General features: G+C 45.5%; 2 protein-coding genes across 3 annotated transcripts; one reads left to right on the top strand and one right to left on the bottom strand.

Moving 5' to 3' along the window:
- Positions 1-1,972: 1,972 nt before the first annotated feature.
- Positions 1,973-8,860, bottom strand: ppp1cab (protein phosphatase 1, catalytic subunit, alpha isozyme b). The gene is made up of 7 exons (XM_080542113.1): positions 8,346-8,860; positions 7,252-7,383; positions 6,757-6,987; positions 4,369-4,473; positions 4,040-4,263; positions 3,764-3,898; positions 1,973-3,681 (listed from the first exon to the last, which is right to left on the bottom strand). The coding sequence occupies exons 1-7, from the start codon at positions 8,398-8,400 to the stop codon at positions 3,586-3,588; spliced, it is 978 nt and encodes a 325-aa protein (XP_080398239.1). The 5' UTR covers positions 8,401-8,860; the 3' UTR covers positions 1,973-3,585.
- Positions 8,861-9,101: 241 nt separating this feature from the next.
- On the top strand, positions 9,102-14,132 carry pelo (pelota mRNA surveillance and ribosome rescue factor). 2 transcript variants are annotated; one of them, XM_080542111.1, is made up of 13 exons: positions 9,102-9,258; positions 9,608-9,700; positions 9,816-9,966; positions 10,090-10,180; positions 11,588-11,751; positions 11,854-11,914; positions 12,136-12,297; positions 12,793-12,839; positions 12,972-13,045; positions 13,178-13,249; positions 13,351-13,425; positions 13,548-13,579; positions 13,716-14,132. In XM_080542111.1, exons 1-13 carry the CDS (start codon positions 9,218-9,220, stop codon positions 13,805-13,807), a joined length of 1,155 nt encoding a protein of 384 aa, XP_080398237.1. In that variant the 5' UTR covers positions 9,102-9,217; the 3' UTR covers positions 13,808-14,132. The 2 variants fall into 2 exon arrangements, 1 of the variants encoding a protein (XP_080398237.1); XR_013937719.1 differs by lacking the exon at positions 13,716-14,132 and having other exon boundaries at positions 12,793-12,873.
- The last annotated feature ends 1,384 nt before the right edge of the window (positions 14,133-15,516 follow it).

Here is a 15,516-nt window from a genome sequence, read left to right as displayed (position 1 = left end):
ACTAATACATTTGACTAAGTAAGTGAATCATCTATCCACCAGCCATAGGAGGAAAAAGTAATTTATGCTCAGGCCAGGGGCCACTGGCAGTCAGAATGCTAGAAGGAAGAATCATTATATTATCAAGAAATAATTATTTCTAACAAAACCGACCAGACAGCCTACAGAAGTGAGATCGACCGCTTGGCTCAGTCCCTAACCCTAACCGTCAGCCAGGCCAATAACCTCAGTACAGCCAATAACCTCATTATAGCCAGACTAATAACCTCGCTCTCAATGCTGACAAGACCAATGAGCTGGTGGTGGACTTCAGGAAAAAGCGGCAGACACAAGACCCCATCACCATAAACGGGTCTTCTGTGGAGAGTAAACAACATCACGTTTCTGGGGGTTCACATCACCAACGACCTCAACTGGGATGAATGAACACACTAACCAGTTGTATAACGGTATACAATGATATATATTTAAACGGTACCGTAGCCTCGGGGCTGAAACCCAGAGGATGTCAAACAACTATTTCCCTCAAGCAACCAGGCTCCTGGGGAAATGCACTGGAAGAAAACAAGACTCTCCCCCCCCCCGCCCCCAAACCATCCTCACTGCAAAAATAATATATATTATATACACAGCAAAGACCTAGGTTCTGGGCCCTGGACAGTCTGGACGGATTGATGGCAGCTGCTGGACTGAAAAAATCAGGTGTAGTGCTGAGGCACAAATATGTACATTTCAAGCCTGCAAACTGCGACACTTTAAATAAATGTGCAATAACACTATTGTGCAATATGACAACCCTAGTCGTCTATCTGTACAGTATAGTACAGTGGATAGTGTACATAGCCTTTATTTATGTAAACCAGCTCCTTCCCTTCTTGTGATTTTTTAAAAAGTTTTTTTTTTTTTTTTTCTAACACCAGGGGAGCCACCCCTCCTAAATTTCGTTGTTTGGTACCTGTACTGTAGCAATGACAATAAAGACCATTAATTAATTAATTCATATTATATGAGTACCTGCAGACTACCTGATTACTACTTCCTGTACTGCATCATATCTGTATAATACTGCATATTGTATGTTATTGCATTTCATCGTGTTCCTGTACAGCATTTTGCACTACTATTTCTACTGCAGTTTGACTGGTCCCACTGTAGTACGACTACCATCACGTTATCACTTATTACCCTATTATACTTAATTATTACTTATCTTACTTTATTCTATTATTATTGATTTTGTATGCCAACCTCAATTGCCACAATTATTGGCAGCCTTAGAAATTCTTAGGAACAAAATGTAACAGAATTTTTTCCCCATTTATATTAAACTCTTTTTAGTTCAGTGTTTAGGAACACTTAAGCAGTAATCCATGGCTTCCTGTTTCACTGGGGTATAAAACAGAGGCCATATTCCCTTATTCATACATCACCATGGGAAATATAAGAGAACACACAGAATCAAATGAGGGAAAAGTGTGTTGAGCTTCCTAAATCAGTGAATCGCTATAAAAAAGAAATAGCTACTCACCTGTCAATGCCCATATTTACCGTTAGAGGAATACTTAAAAAGTTCAAAGCAACTGGAACTGTTACAAACTTGCCTGGAAGAGCACCCAGATATGGGACTAGCTGGTCTATATAGAGATGGTCTAGCTGGTCTATATAGAGATGGTCTAGCTGGTCTATATAGAGATGGTCTAGCTGGTCTATATAGAGATGGTCTAGCTGGTCTATATAGAGATGGTCTAGCTGGTCTATATAGAGATGGTCTAGCTGGTCTATATAGAGATGGTCTAGCTGGTCTATATAGAGATGGTCTAGCTGGTCTATATAGAGATGGTCTAGCTGGTCTATATAGAGATGGTCTAGCTGGTCTATATAGAGATGGTCTAGCTGGTCTATATAGAGATGGTCTAGCTGGTCTATATAGAGATGGTCTAGCTGTTTAGCGGTCAAAGACAACAACGTTAAGTCAGATTTTCGCTTTATTGGTCAACTTGATGAAAGACTACAAAACGAATTCACAAAAAATCTCTTTCAAGTAATCAAATCTGTACAAACCTACATGGTGTTTTTACAGTTCGGCTTGTTGTGTATGTGAGAAGGGTCTGGTGTGTGTGTGTGTGTGTGTGTGTGTGCTTGCTTTTTTGCAACGCCAACATCTTACTTGATTGGGAGATATACACACACACACACACACACACACACAGACATACCTGTTTAACATTTTACAGTACAGAGGACAGGAAAAACAAACAAATCCCCCTGCACGCACACACGCACACAGACATACACACACACACACACACACACACAGACACAGACACAGACATACACACACACACAGTCTGCAGGAGCCTTCTGCTAATATTCATGTCAGGCTCCACTGTTTATGAATGAATGAATGAATGAATGGTCTTTATTGTCATTGATATAGTACAGGTACCAAACAACGAAATTTGTTTGGTACCTTTTAGTTTAAGCTCTGCTGTTACTATGCTGACACACACACAGACACACAGACTGCTGTTCCTGACCAGCCCGGCAGATAAGGGCCCAATCCCATTTCTTATTTTTACCCCCATCCCTCATTTTTGAGTGCCACTCGCTATTCAGCTTACAAGGGGTAGTGGTTGAAATCTTCCCCTATGAAATGGGACAACCCTTCAAAACCCTGATACGTCATCAGTAGTATCATAGAAAAACATGGACGTTTGCGATTCGTTCACAACTTACACGTTTCAAGCTATCAATCGATCAAACAAATCATCAAATAAAAAAGAACAACGCTTCATTACCAGGCCAGTTTATGACATGAATACCTGTGCTCTGTAGGCTAGCAACCCGTGCTCCTACCCTGCCAGTCTGCACAGATATTAGAGGAGCGGTAACAAGCGCAACAACTTCGCTGTTGGACTTATATATACTCATATGCCATCAAAGGGGGGAAATGCGACATGGAAATATGTAAAAATGCGGGACTGTCATACACAAACCAGCCTTAAAACATTGTTGTAACGTTAGCTAGACATCAGCATACTAGTGATTTTTTGGTTATGTTTGTTATAAAGAAAAGGTCTATAATACATTGAAATGACATTAAACTAAGATAATACGATGGTTATGATAATCTTTCAATCTTTATTAATAAAGAACATAATTACATTTGTGGTCATGGGATTGGGCCAAAAACTAACTGTGGCTGGATCCTCTAAGTGGTCAGAGAGAGAGAGGCAGAGACAGACAGAGAGAGAGACAGACAGACAGACAGGCAGACAGACAGGCAGACAGAGAGACGGACAGACGGAGAGAGACAGAGAGAACAAATCTCTCACATAGCACACACGCACACACACAAATGCTCGCTTACAGACAGAAACACACTCATCCTCTGTCTCTTCCTCACACACCCACTCATGATAAGACAGTTCATAGCATCAGAATGTTTAAGAATTACAGATAAAAAAGGAAAAGCCCTGGTACTGTTTGATGTCTGGCTGTTTGGTGAAAGAGAGGAAAGAGAGGAAAGAGAGGTAGAGAGGGTAGACGGAGGGAGGGGGCTGAGGGAGGGTCGGGGGGGCGGGGTCATTTCTTGGCCTTCCGCGGGGGGGTGACGGGGCGCCCAGAGCCCATGCCACCTCCTCCTCCGTAGAACAGCTTCTTATCCGCAGGCTTCAGGATCTGGATGAGAACACACACACTCAGTTTCCTGTCTGGGTCTGTTCTAGCGTGTGTGTGTGTGTGTGTGTGTGTGTGTTCTTACCTGGAAGGAACACATGAGGGTCTCGTCCACGCTCATCATGGCTCCTGCGTTGTCAAACTCGCCACAGTAGTTTGGAGCCGAGAACAGCGTCACCAGCTGCCGCTTGGCAAAGAACTCATACCCGTCCTCCACCACCTAGAACACAACCACCAGGTTAGAACTCATACCCATCCTCCACCACCTAGAACACAACCACCAGGTTAGAACTCATACCCATCCTCCACCACCTAGAACACAACCACAAGGTTAGAACTCAGAGCCGTCTAGAACCAGTACCTGGTGGGCCCGGCAGATGAGGTCCATGTCGTGTTTGTGGAGGAACTTGGTGACGACGTCTGCGCCGAAGGTGAAGGAGACGCCGCGGTCATTCTCTCCCCAGCCCAGGACGTCCTTGTCTGGGTCGGCCCACAGCAGGTCACACAGCAGCCCCTGGTCCGGCACGTCCGTGGGACGCATCACACGCCGCACCTGCTCCATGGACTGGAGGTCTGGAGAGAGGCCTGGGGGGGGCATAGACTGGCTCATTCCAAACACCTCTCCTACTCTCCTCTCCTCTCCTCTCTACTGTAGCCAACCTACCTCCATGACAATAGACAACAACCTACCTCCATGACAACAGAAGATCTTCTCGTCAACGATGGCCGCTACAGGCAGACAGTTGAAACAGTCGGTGAACGTCTTCCACAGCTTGATGTTGTACCGCCTCTTACCTGCAGGGGGCAACGCACACGAGCACACGCGCGCACACGCACACGCACACGCACACACACACACACAATAAACAATCTAATCTTCCCGATCATAAACCAATGTAGGACTTTGAGTTTGACGTGAAACATCACAGCTCTGGAAACGATAACAAGCTATTATAAATATCTGCAACACATCCTAGACTAGAGTCACATGGTCTAACCAGGTTGGTCAGAGAGGTTGGCATCTCTTTAGATCACCCTCTGTCTGCTTAGCAGCTCTCTAGAAGCACACACACCTCTCTGGAGGGCACTTTGTCATGACACGTTTGTGGAATATTGCACCACGTGATCATCTCATATCTGAGCCTCTGGTTGGCTGCTGCCATCTCATGGCCAGTGGAGGGACTGGCTCTGATTGGTCCTTCTACATCAACTCTGGATGTGATTGGTGCTTAGTAGACAGAGCACTTAGAACACATCACTGTAAGCTATCAGAACTCACTGGTATGAGAGTGACATGTTTTGGTGTGTGTGTGTGTTTAATTTTGTATGTACTGTATGTTTGTATGTATTTGTGCGCCCGCCCACGTTTGTGTGTGTATTATATATGCATGTTAGTGTTTCCCCTAGGTTTGCTGCCTTGGGGGGGTGGCATGGACCGTGGCATGGACACACCCCCCCCAGGGGGTAAGACCCTGCGACATACCAGCGTCATGTCCAGGGGTGTACTAACTTGTACATTAAGCCGCCTCACGCTACTGAAACTAGGGATGCTCCGATTTATCGGCCACCGATTTAAATCGGCCGATTTCACTCCAAATGACTCGATCGGTGATCGGCAAAAATGGCCGATCGCAAAAAACGATCTTTTTTTTTTTTTTTTTTCTTCTTTTTTTTTTTTCCCCTGGGGAAGCCAGATAACTGAACAGAAAACATAGGAGGACGTATGTAAACCATGAAGTATGTAAACCATGAAGGCCACGTTTATGATACGTCTTTTATACAGCCATATCGACTGACTTGGGCTTCAGGCCCTAACTGGGTGATAGGCCAGACTTTTACTATGCCATAAAAATGGGTCTGCGTTTGCTTGGTGCCTAATGGATCAAAACTTTTGTCTAAAAAGCAAAAAATATGTAGGCTATCCAGTCAGTAGGCCTACAGTTATGTATTTTTTTTAAAATCGGTATCGGTATCGGTATCGGTTGATCTTGAGGAAAAAAATCGGTGATCGGTATCGGCCCCAAAAATCCAGATCGGAGCATCCCTAACTGAAACAGGAGATTGGCTCCTGCCCTATGGGCCATTAGGCTGGAGAACCATCGGTTCTCAAGGCTACTTACTTATGTGGTCTTGACTACCTGTCCACTTTCTCACCTGGTTCTTTCTCTCTCTCTCTCTCTCTCTCTCTCTCTCTGGTGCACCATCCTGCTCTCTCTCCTTCTCTCCCTCTCTATCCTCCTCTCTCTTTTGCTGTCAACCAAAAGGCAAACATAACAACCAGAGTATTTATAATCTAATAAGAGGTATACATTGATCCATATCAATTTATAACATAATTATAATTGAATATTGGATTGCTGTGGGCAATGCAGTCAGATAATGTCATTTTGAAAAAAAAATCGTATGTCCAACTATAAAAAACAGAAATTCCCAATGCTTCAATCCACTGTCCATGTACTGTAAATATGCCATTATGGTATTACCATAAAGCCCAATTCTAGCAGAATAAGAAAGATAGTATATCTACTTTAAGTAAAATAATAAAGTGCATCCAGTTAGCTCTTTAGCTGGCATGTGTGCAGCAGACTAGCTCATCTAATCACCTCTGAACTAGCTAGTTAGCTTGCTAGTTCTTTGACACTATTTTACATACCATGGAACTTTAATCAGACACTTTCTAGTCATAATAATAACGACCAATTTGAACCAACTTGTTCTGTTAGAACACTCAGCAATTATATTTGCTAACGTTTCAACTTGCTTACTTTCATTTGCAGACATCTCACCCTGCAAAAACTCTCTCGCGTCGCGCGCACACATTCACGCACAATCTTGTACGCGAGTGTGTCCAGCGCGAAGCGAAGTGTGGAGAGATAGGTTTGGCTATGCGAGACTACTGGCGGACTAACGTTACCAACGAGCCCATGGACTTGCCACTCGCCAGATTCGGGTTGGGTGCATTTAAAAAAAAGCAGATATTTTAGCCTGCTTGTCAGATGTTTGGTGTCTATGTCTGTAATAGTTCCTCTTTCTTGTTTATACATGTGTCTGATGTGTGTGTGTGTTTGAGTGACTCACACTCGTCGTAGAAGCCATATATTCTGTTGATGGAGGCACACTCGTGGTTGCCGCGCAGCAGGAAGAAGTTCTCTGGGTATTTGACCTTGTAGGCCAGCAGCAGGCAGATGGTCTCCAGGCTCTGCTTCCCCCGGTCCACGTAGTCCCCCAGGAACAGGTAGTTACTCTCAGGGGGGAAGCCTCCGTACTCAAACAGCCTCAGCAGGTCGTAGTACTGGCCATGGACGTCACCTGGGGGAAAGGAACAACCTTCTATAACTATAGTATGTTCTATAACTATACTACAGTACTGGCCATGGATGTCACCTGGGGGGGGGGGGGGGTTATAATGACACAATTATTCTGTTGATGCTGTTTTGGTCTGTTTGTATTGGGGGAACTCTTCCTACGATCTTACCACAGATCTAACCCTATACAACTAGGCCTAAGTTTTACCACCGATCTAACCCTATACAACTAGCGATCTAACCCTATACAACTAGGTCTAAGTCTTACCACAGATCTTGAGGGGAGCCTCCAGCTCCAGCAGGATGGGCTGGCTGAGGAAGATCTCACGGGATTTCAGACAGAGGCCCCGGATCTCGTTCTCAGTGAGCTGGACGTTCTTCCCCGGCCTGGACCCTTTCACTGCAGGGTTCAATGAGAGGAAACGCTGAGGTGACTGGTGCACCTGCACATGCACGCACACACACACACACACTCTTTCTCTCTCTCACACACTCTCTCTTTCTCTCATACACACTCTCTCTCTCTCTCTCTCTCTCTCTCTCTCATACACACACACACACACTCTATTGTAGGCTTGTGCAGAAGCGCGCATACCCCCACACACGTCAAAGTACTGTACTTGGGAGTCAGTGACTGGTGTGTGTGACCCCAGGGTGATGAGACGCTGCCTGAGTGTTTACGCTGCTTCGTTAAAGGTGCAGTCTGCTGATGAGTAGTAATAGGTGAATGAAGCGGCTTGTTTTAACAGCATCCTCTGTTGCATGTAAGGACTTCAGCTAAAGGTCAGATGTCAAGATGCTACGATAAATACATGCAGTGAATCGTATTTAATGGGGAACTGCATTACAAATGTGCAATGCATGCTAATGCCTTATCACTATCTTGCATTTCCTGGGCCGCTTGATAGAGCGTTGAAAACCTTGGATGGATTCAAGATGGACTCTGAAGGATGTCGCTGCATCCGGGTAAACAAGCAGCTAGCTACTACTTAGCTCTCTGAGCTAAAGCATAAAAAAAAACTCCCAATCCCTTATCTTATCTCGCCCTGACAGCCAGGTCACATGTATCGAGTTGATGTGGTGCCAGTTTTAGCTACCATTCACAAACAAGAGCTGGGGAATACAAAACATGTGTATTTAATGTACTGTAAAGGAAAAGGTTAATAGTCCCAAGAACATCAGCTAGCTCGCGCGCGCTTACATCACAACTCTCGGTGCGGTCGGTTCCTGTTCCACCGACACCAACACCGGATCACTACTAACGTTAGCTGCTGTGTGCTAATGTCACCTCCTGGCTAAAGACACCGAGGTTAGGAGCTGAGCTGTTCCCTAAAACACATGTCCCAATGATCCACAACTCACCTTCCAGAAGTCGCTGTATGATGGAATCGATATTTAACTTATCGGCTTCGGCCATAGTAGTATCTCCTTGGTTCTGATGTGGGATTACTGTGTGTTCAGATTAGCAGGGAACGTTAGCCGGCGAACCTCGCGCTCGAGAACACAACCTCAACACTCGAAATTAAAATTAGATTAATTAATTTAATTTAATTCAGCTAAACGCATTAGTTAGTTAAAGGCTTTTCATCCCGATTTTACAAATTCGCTGAGATATAATTATTTTCCTTTCTCTCTTCTCCTGGCTGGCGGCGGCTCGCTAGCGGTTAGCTTCGCTGCAGGAGAGCAGGAGAGCGCTGACTGAAAGCGAGGCTGGACAGGATGTGGGAGGGACCAGCGTCCCCGCAGCAGGGGGATTGGTCCGTCTTTGGATTTCGACTGAAGTGGAAAACTCGAATCTCGATACCGATTGGATGTTTAATCATGTCTGTCACCCAAGTCCGTCTTATGTGTTTTAACATGTCAACACGATTGTACCACTTCGACACCATAATACTGTTGAGTGTTGGTTGGGGGGCTGAATAAATTATGACATGAAAACAATAATGCTGTCCTTTAGCCTCTGTTAGACACCACAGTAGGTTTATCTATCTTTGGCTGCTTTAACTGTTGTAGTATTGTTTTGGTGGACACCCGGAAGTGACCAAAGATGGGAAAGTCTGTTTCGTGTTGTGCTGTGACGCGATGAAGACGCGACCAGCCTCCCGAGCGATTCATTCTCAACGAAGAGAGAATGGCGTGCTTTTGCGAGGGAATAAATATGACACTAAATGTAATAACGACTTCATATGTCAGGAAATAATCCATACTGTGGAATAACAACGTTATAAGGCATCATGAAGCTACTGCATAAAGATATTGAGAAGGACAATGCCGGGTAAGCGTTCATTATAAGGGCTAGCCAGCTAGCTAGCCGCCAGCTCTCATGTGTGTTGGTAGATCCTTCTGCTCCCAGGCAGCTGTTCACTCATGGAGCTAGCTGCTAGTGTTGCTATCAAAATAGAATATGTCATTGAATGAATCATTATGTTGACTGATGTTTTATTATGTATTGTTCTCTCTATCGCTCTCTCTCATACATATACACACACACACACATACACTACTGTTGCTGACTCAGTAGTGTGTGTGTGTGAGAGAGAGAGAGAGAGAGAGAGAGAGAGAGAGAGAGAGAGAGAGAGAGAGAGAGAGAGAGAGAGAACTCAGTGAGTGTGTGTTTGTTTCAGTCAGGTGACTCTGATGCCTGACGAGGCTGAGGACATGTGGCACACCTATAACCTGCTACAGGTGGGGGACAGTCTGAGAGCCTCCACCATCAGGTAACACACTCACACACACACACACAGTCTTGAGAGCCTCCACCATCAGGTAACACACACACCTGTGACACATACACACATACTGTACATCCCCTTGTTTACCCCCCCCCCCCAGGAAGGTGCAGACAGAGTCGGCTACGGGCAGCGTGGGCAGCTCTCGCGTCAGGACCACCCTCACTGTGTGTGTGGAGACCATCGACTTTGACTCCCAGGCCTGCCAGCTCCGTGTGAAGGGCACCAACATCCAGGAGAACCAGTACGTCAAGGTCAGACACACACACACACACACACACACACACACACACACACACGCACACACACACACACACACACACCCTCATCCACAATGCTAGGGAAGCTTGAGTGAGAGTGTGTGTGTGTGTTCTCAGATGGGTGCGTACCACACCATAGAGCTGGAGCTCAACAGGAAGTTCACCCTGGCCAAGAAGGTCTGGGACAGCGTGGTGCTGGACCGCATCGGTAAGGCCCACACATACACACCTGGGGGTATTCCATCAACGTCGCTAAACGAAAATCCAGGCTTATTTTGAGAGTTCCGTTCCCTGGCTTAAAGAAATCCCTGCTCAGTAACCATGGTAATTTATACCTCAAACTAACCGTCAAGATTAATTTAGCTGTGTTAAAAACAATTCCAACAAAATCCCAAAAGACAGTTCCGTCAAGCGATCGCATCACTTTTGTCATGTCCGTAATCGGTCAGACCGTTTTCTCACAATGTGACAAAGCATGAATTTATGTCTTTACTATAAAGAACATTTTAATGACAATAAACAAGTTTACCACCAAACACAATTACCACTTTCACTGTCTTCAAAAGCCGATAGATATTTAAGAAAACGGACACTGATTAGGGTTTATATATATATATATTGTAGTTATTCATTTTCATTTTTATTTCTCTCTCACTTAGGCAAATATGCCATAATCTCTTGTAACAAACTGTACCTGTCTCACCGTCATCAATGATCACGGTTCCTGAACATGACCTCATGATATCTGCCCCACAAGTTTGTGTTCTTTGTTTGTTTATGTATGATGTTTTTCTGCTTGTGTGGTATGTTATGCCTGAAATGTTTCAGAAAAAATGTTAAGTATATATATATACAATTTAAAAAAGCCGATAGATAGGTAGGTAGTTGCATTACAAACAGCAGAATGGTAGCCTAGAGGTTAGAGAGGGCGGCTAGCAATCGGAAGGTCGTTGGTTCGATCCCCGCCTCAGGAGGGTGCTGTGGACCGAATTAGGCTAATTAACAGTAAATGCATTGTAGTTATGTCAGTACTCGTAAGTTAGCCTACACCATAACTTTAAACATACATCTGATAATATCTAGCCTGCTGATAATATAGCTACAGTAGTGAATGTTCATTTATTTAAAAAATTAAAATAAAACAATAAGGGTTAGGGTTAGTAGGCTAGTATAACTTAAGCTTTTAATCTGTCAGCAATTTTTTGCCAGGTCATCGCCCTCGCCTTAATTGCGTCAGTATTGCCCTTTTTGTTGATTACTTCTTCTTTATAGACTTCATAAAGGGTTTGTTCCGCTGATGCAAAGAACACTCAGTTTTCCCTTCTTTTTCTGTCATAGTATTTTGTTTTCGACAATCGGCTGTTCTGGGCGGCTTATTACTCCATGTGCGCACCCAAAGCAAGACTTAAAAAGCCAGGCCAGAGTTAGCGTTGACAAGACACGGATGAATTGTGTTAATGGAACGGCTTGATCCTTAAGTCACAGTCGACGTTAAGAGTAACCAGGCTTTTTCAATTAAGCGCTGACCTAGTTAATGAAATTACCCTCCAGGACAGGTAGAGCTGTAGATGGTCATGTTGTGTGACCCCAGCCCTGTGCCGTCTGACCTTCCCAGAGCAGGCGTGTGACCCCAGCCAGAAGGCGGACGTGGCTGCGGTGGTGATGCAGGAGGGACTGGCCAACTTGGTGTTGGTGACCCCGGCCATGACGCTGCTGAGGGCCAAGGTGGAGCTCACCATCCCCCGCAAGAGACGGGGCAGCTGTACCCAGCACGAAAAGGTCCCACCGCAACACAACCACAACACTACCACAACACAACCACAACACCAACCATAACCCAACCACAACACCACCCCACCCTGACCGTGGTCTTGTCTGCAGGCCCTGGAGAGGTTCTACGAGGCGGTGATGCAGGGGATCCTCAGACACATCAACTTTGACCGTAAGACAACATGCCTCATCCCTCTGTTCTTACACACACACACACACACACACACACACACACACACACACACACACACACACACACACACACACACCCACACACACACACCCACACCCACACTCCTCCCTCTCCTCAGTGGTGAAGTGTGTTCTGGTGACCAGTCTCTCTCTCTCTCTCGCTCTCTCTCTCACACACACACACACACACTCTCTTCTCAGTGGTGAAGTGTGTTCTGGTGGCTAGTCCGGGGTTTGTGAAGGACCAGTTCATCAGCTTCCTGTTCCGAGAGGCGGTCCGACAGGACAACAAGCTGCTGCTGGAGAACCGCTCCAAGTTCATCCCAGTCCACTCCTCCTCCGGACACAAGTACTCGCTGAAAGGTATACACACACACACACACACACACACACACCCACACCCACACTCTGTCCACGCCTCCTCTGGACACAAGTACTCCCTGACAGGTGACCTGATACCCCAGGGGTTAGGGTCAGGGCCCGACTAAATTTAGAGTTCACCTCAGTGTCCAGGGTTGTCCCGAGGATGTTAAACACTTAAGCTTTTAATAACCATCAAGGATAGTTCCTCTATCATTACTAAATATATAGTTTAATAAAGATAGTTCATATCATTCTTAAATATGTCGTTTAATAAAGATAGTGACTATCATTACTAAATATAGTATTTAATTTGTCATGTAATGTTTACATACATTAGGGTTAGGGTTTACAAGTTCACAGCGTGACACAGAAACACGTCCATTCTGTGGGGAGAACACGGCTCAGTCTGACTGACACACACACGCACGCGCACACACACACACACACACACACACACACATCCTGACACAGCCTTCCGTGTGTGTGTGTGTGTAGAGATCCTGTCTGATCCAGCCGTCACCAACAGACTGTCGGACACCAAGGTGAGGATCATTCAACTGCCTGTTCCACCTGGAGGTGTGTGTGTGTGTGGGGGGGGGGGCGGGGGGGGTTGTGTGTGCATGTACAGGGCGGTGGTCTTTGGTGATGTCATGTGACTGAGTGTGTGTGAACAGGCGGCGGGGGAGGTCAGGGCTCTGGAGGACTTCTACAAGATGCTGCAACACGAACCCGACAGAGCCTTCTATGGGTGAGACACACACCCTTCTAGAAACAACACACACCCCTCTAAAAACAACACACACACACCCCTCTAGAAACAACACACACACTTAAGCACACGTGATAACGGGATGTGTGTGTGTGTGTGTGTGTGTTGCAGGGTAGCCCATGTGGAGAAGGCAGCTGAAGCTCTGGCCATCGACATCCTGCTGATCAGTGATATTCTCTTCAGGTACAAGACATGGTTCATACGTGTGTGTGTGTGTGTGTGTGTGTGTGTGGTCATGTGGTTGTCTGTCTGAGTGTCTTGATGGGGTGTGTGTGTGTCTCCAGACACCAGGATGTTGCCACCAGGAGTCGCTACGTCCGTCTGGTGGACAGCGTCAAAGACAACGGAGGAAACGTCAGGTGAGAGGGGGGAGGGAGGGAGGGGTGAGAGGGGGGAGCAGGAGAGGGAGAGGAGGGGGGAGGAGAGGGATAAGTCTTGTTATGGTAACTGTGTCATGATGGTAACTGTGTTGTTCTTCCAGGATCTTCTCCAGCCTCCACGTGTCTGGAGAACGTGAGTACAGATGACATCACAGTGACATCACAATGACATCACTGCCTCCTCAGAGATCTGTCCCTAACCTCTCTCTCTCTCCCCTCCTACCTCCTGTCTCTCTCTCTCTCACCCTCCATCCCTCCCCCCCTCTCAGAGTTGACTCAGCTCAGTGGCGTGGCGGCCCTCCTGCGGTTCCCCATCGCTGACCTATCAGAGTCTGAGGACGACAGCAGCGACGACGACTGACCAATCACATCACAGACACGTGGAAGCGAGATGACCAGCGCAATGCTGCGTCTCACACACACACACACACACACACACACACACACACACACACACAACATGTGTTTCAGATAGAAAAATAGGTCAGACCTGCAGTTTATATGCTTCACATCTGAGACACAGTGGGACCTTGCCTTCTGGTTGACTAAATAATCTAATAACACACAGGTGAAGGGAGAGACTGGTTTATGATAGTAATAACAGGTATTAGAGGTTTACAACTGAAACATTTCCTCTCCTGGTGTGCATGTTTATAATATCTCTTTCTGCAATAAACCCTGTTGAAGCATCCAAGCTGTGTTATCTTTACAACATGTTATATACAGTTAAGTCCATATATATTTTAACTGTTTACCAAAATATATTAAAGTTACAGTTCTATATGGATATGGGCTTAAAGTGCAGACTCTCAGCTTTAATTTCAGGGTATTCACATCCAAATTGGAGGAAGGGTTTAGGAATAACAGCTCTTTAATATGTAGCTCCCTCTTTTTCAAGGGACCAAAAATAATTGGACACTTGACTCAGAAGCTGTTTCATGGACAGGTATGGGCTATTCCTTTGTTATTTCTTTATCAATTAAGCAGGTAAAAGATCTGAGTTGAATCCAAGTGTAGCATGCGTTGCTATGAGCACACAGCATGTGGTTAAAGGAGCTCTCAATGCAAGTGAAACTGGCCATCCTTAGGCTGCAGAGACAAAACAAATCCATCAGAGATAGCAGGAACATAGGGAGTGTGTTTAGGGATGTACTGTGTTCAGCATTCAGATTAAGGCAAAGAAGTGGAATATTCTGCAATGGCCCAGTCAATCAATCACCTGATCTCAACCTGATCAAGCATGCATTTCACTTGCACACAAGACAAAACTAAAGGCAGAAAGACCCACGAACAAACAACAACTGAAGACAGTTGCAGTAGGCCTGGCAAAGCATCATAAAGGAGGAAACTCAGCCTTTGGTGATGTCCATGGGTTCCAGACTTCAGGCAGTCATTGCCTACAAAGGATTCTCGACAAAGTATTACAAATTAGCATTTTACTAATGATTATGTTAATTTGCCAAATTACATTTGAGCCCCTGAAAATAGGGGACTTTGTATAAATAGTTGCAATTCCTAAACATTTCATAAAATATCCCCTTAATATCCCCCTTAAATTAAAGCTGAAAGTCTGCATTTCAATTGCATCTCGATTGTTTCATTTCAAATCCATTGTGGTGGCGTACAGAGCAAAATTGGAAATGGAAATTGTGTTACTGTCTAAATATTTCCGGACCTAACTGTATAACATCCTATGGGCCAGTTTCACAGACAAGGCTTAAGCCTAATCCTGGACTAAAAAGCATCTTCAATGGAGATTTTACAGTGAAAGTGTGATTTAGTCCAGGACTAGGCTTAAGCCTTGTCTGTGAAACCGGCCCTATGACTTCTACCAGCTTCATAGCAACAGCTCCGTGTGTTAACGTGTTGGTGACGGTTGGGGACGTTCAGGTGGGAGGAGTCTGTTAACAGGGGGACTGACCAGTGGGAGGAGTCTGTTAACAGGGGGACTGACCAGTGGGAGGAGTCTGTTAACAGGGGGACTGACCAGTGGGAGGAGTCTGTTAACGGGGGGGACTCACCGCTTCTCCCGGTGGGAGGAGTCTGTGAAGTGAGGTGTCGTCCAGTCAG

The sequence above is a fragment of the Nansenia antarctica genome, assembly GCF_963989245.1.
Source record: "Nansenia antarctica genome assembly, chromosome: 11".
Classification (NCBI taxonomy): Eukaryota; Metazoa; Chordata; class Actinopteri; order Argentiniformes; family Microstomatidae; genus Nansenia; species Nansenia antarctica.
Note: the sequence above shows the minus strand (reverse complement) of the source record. Positions and strands in the feature narration are given on the sequence as shown.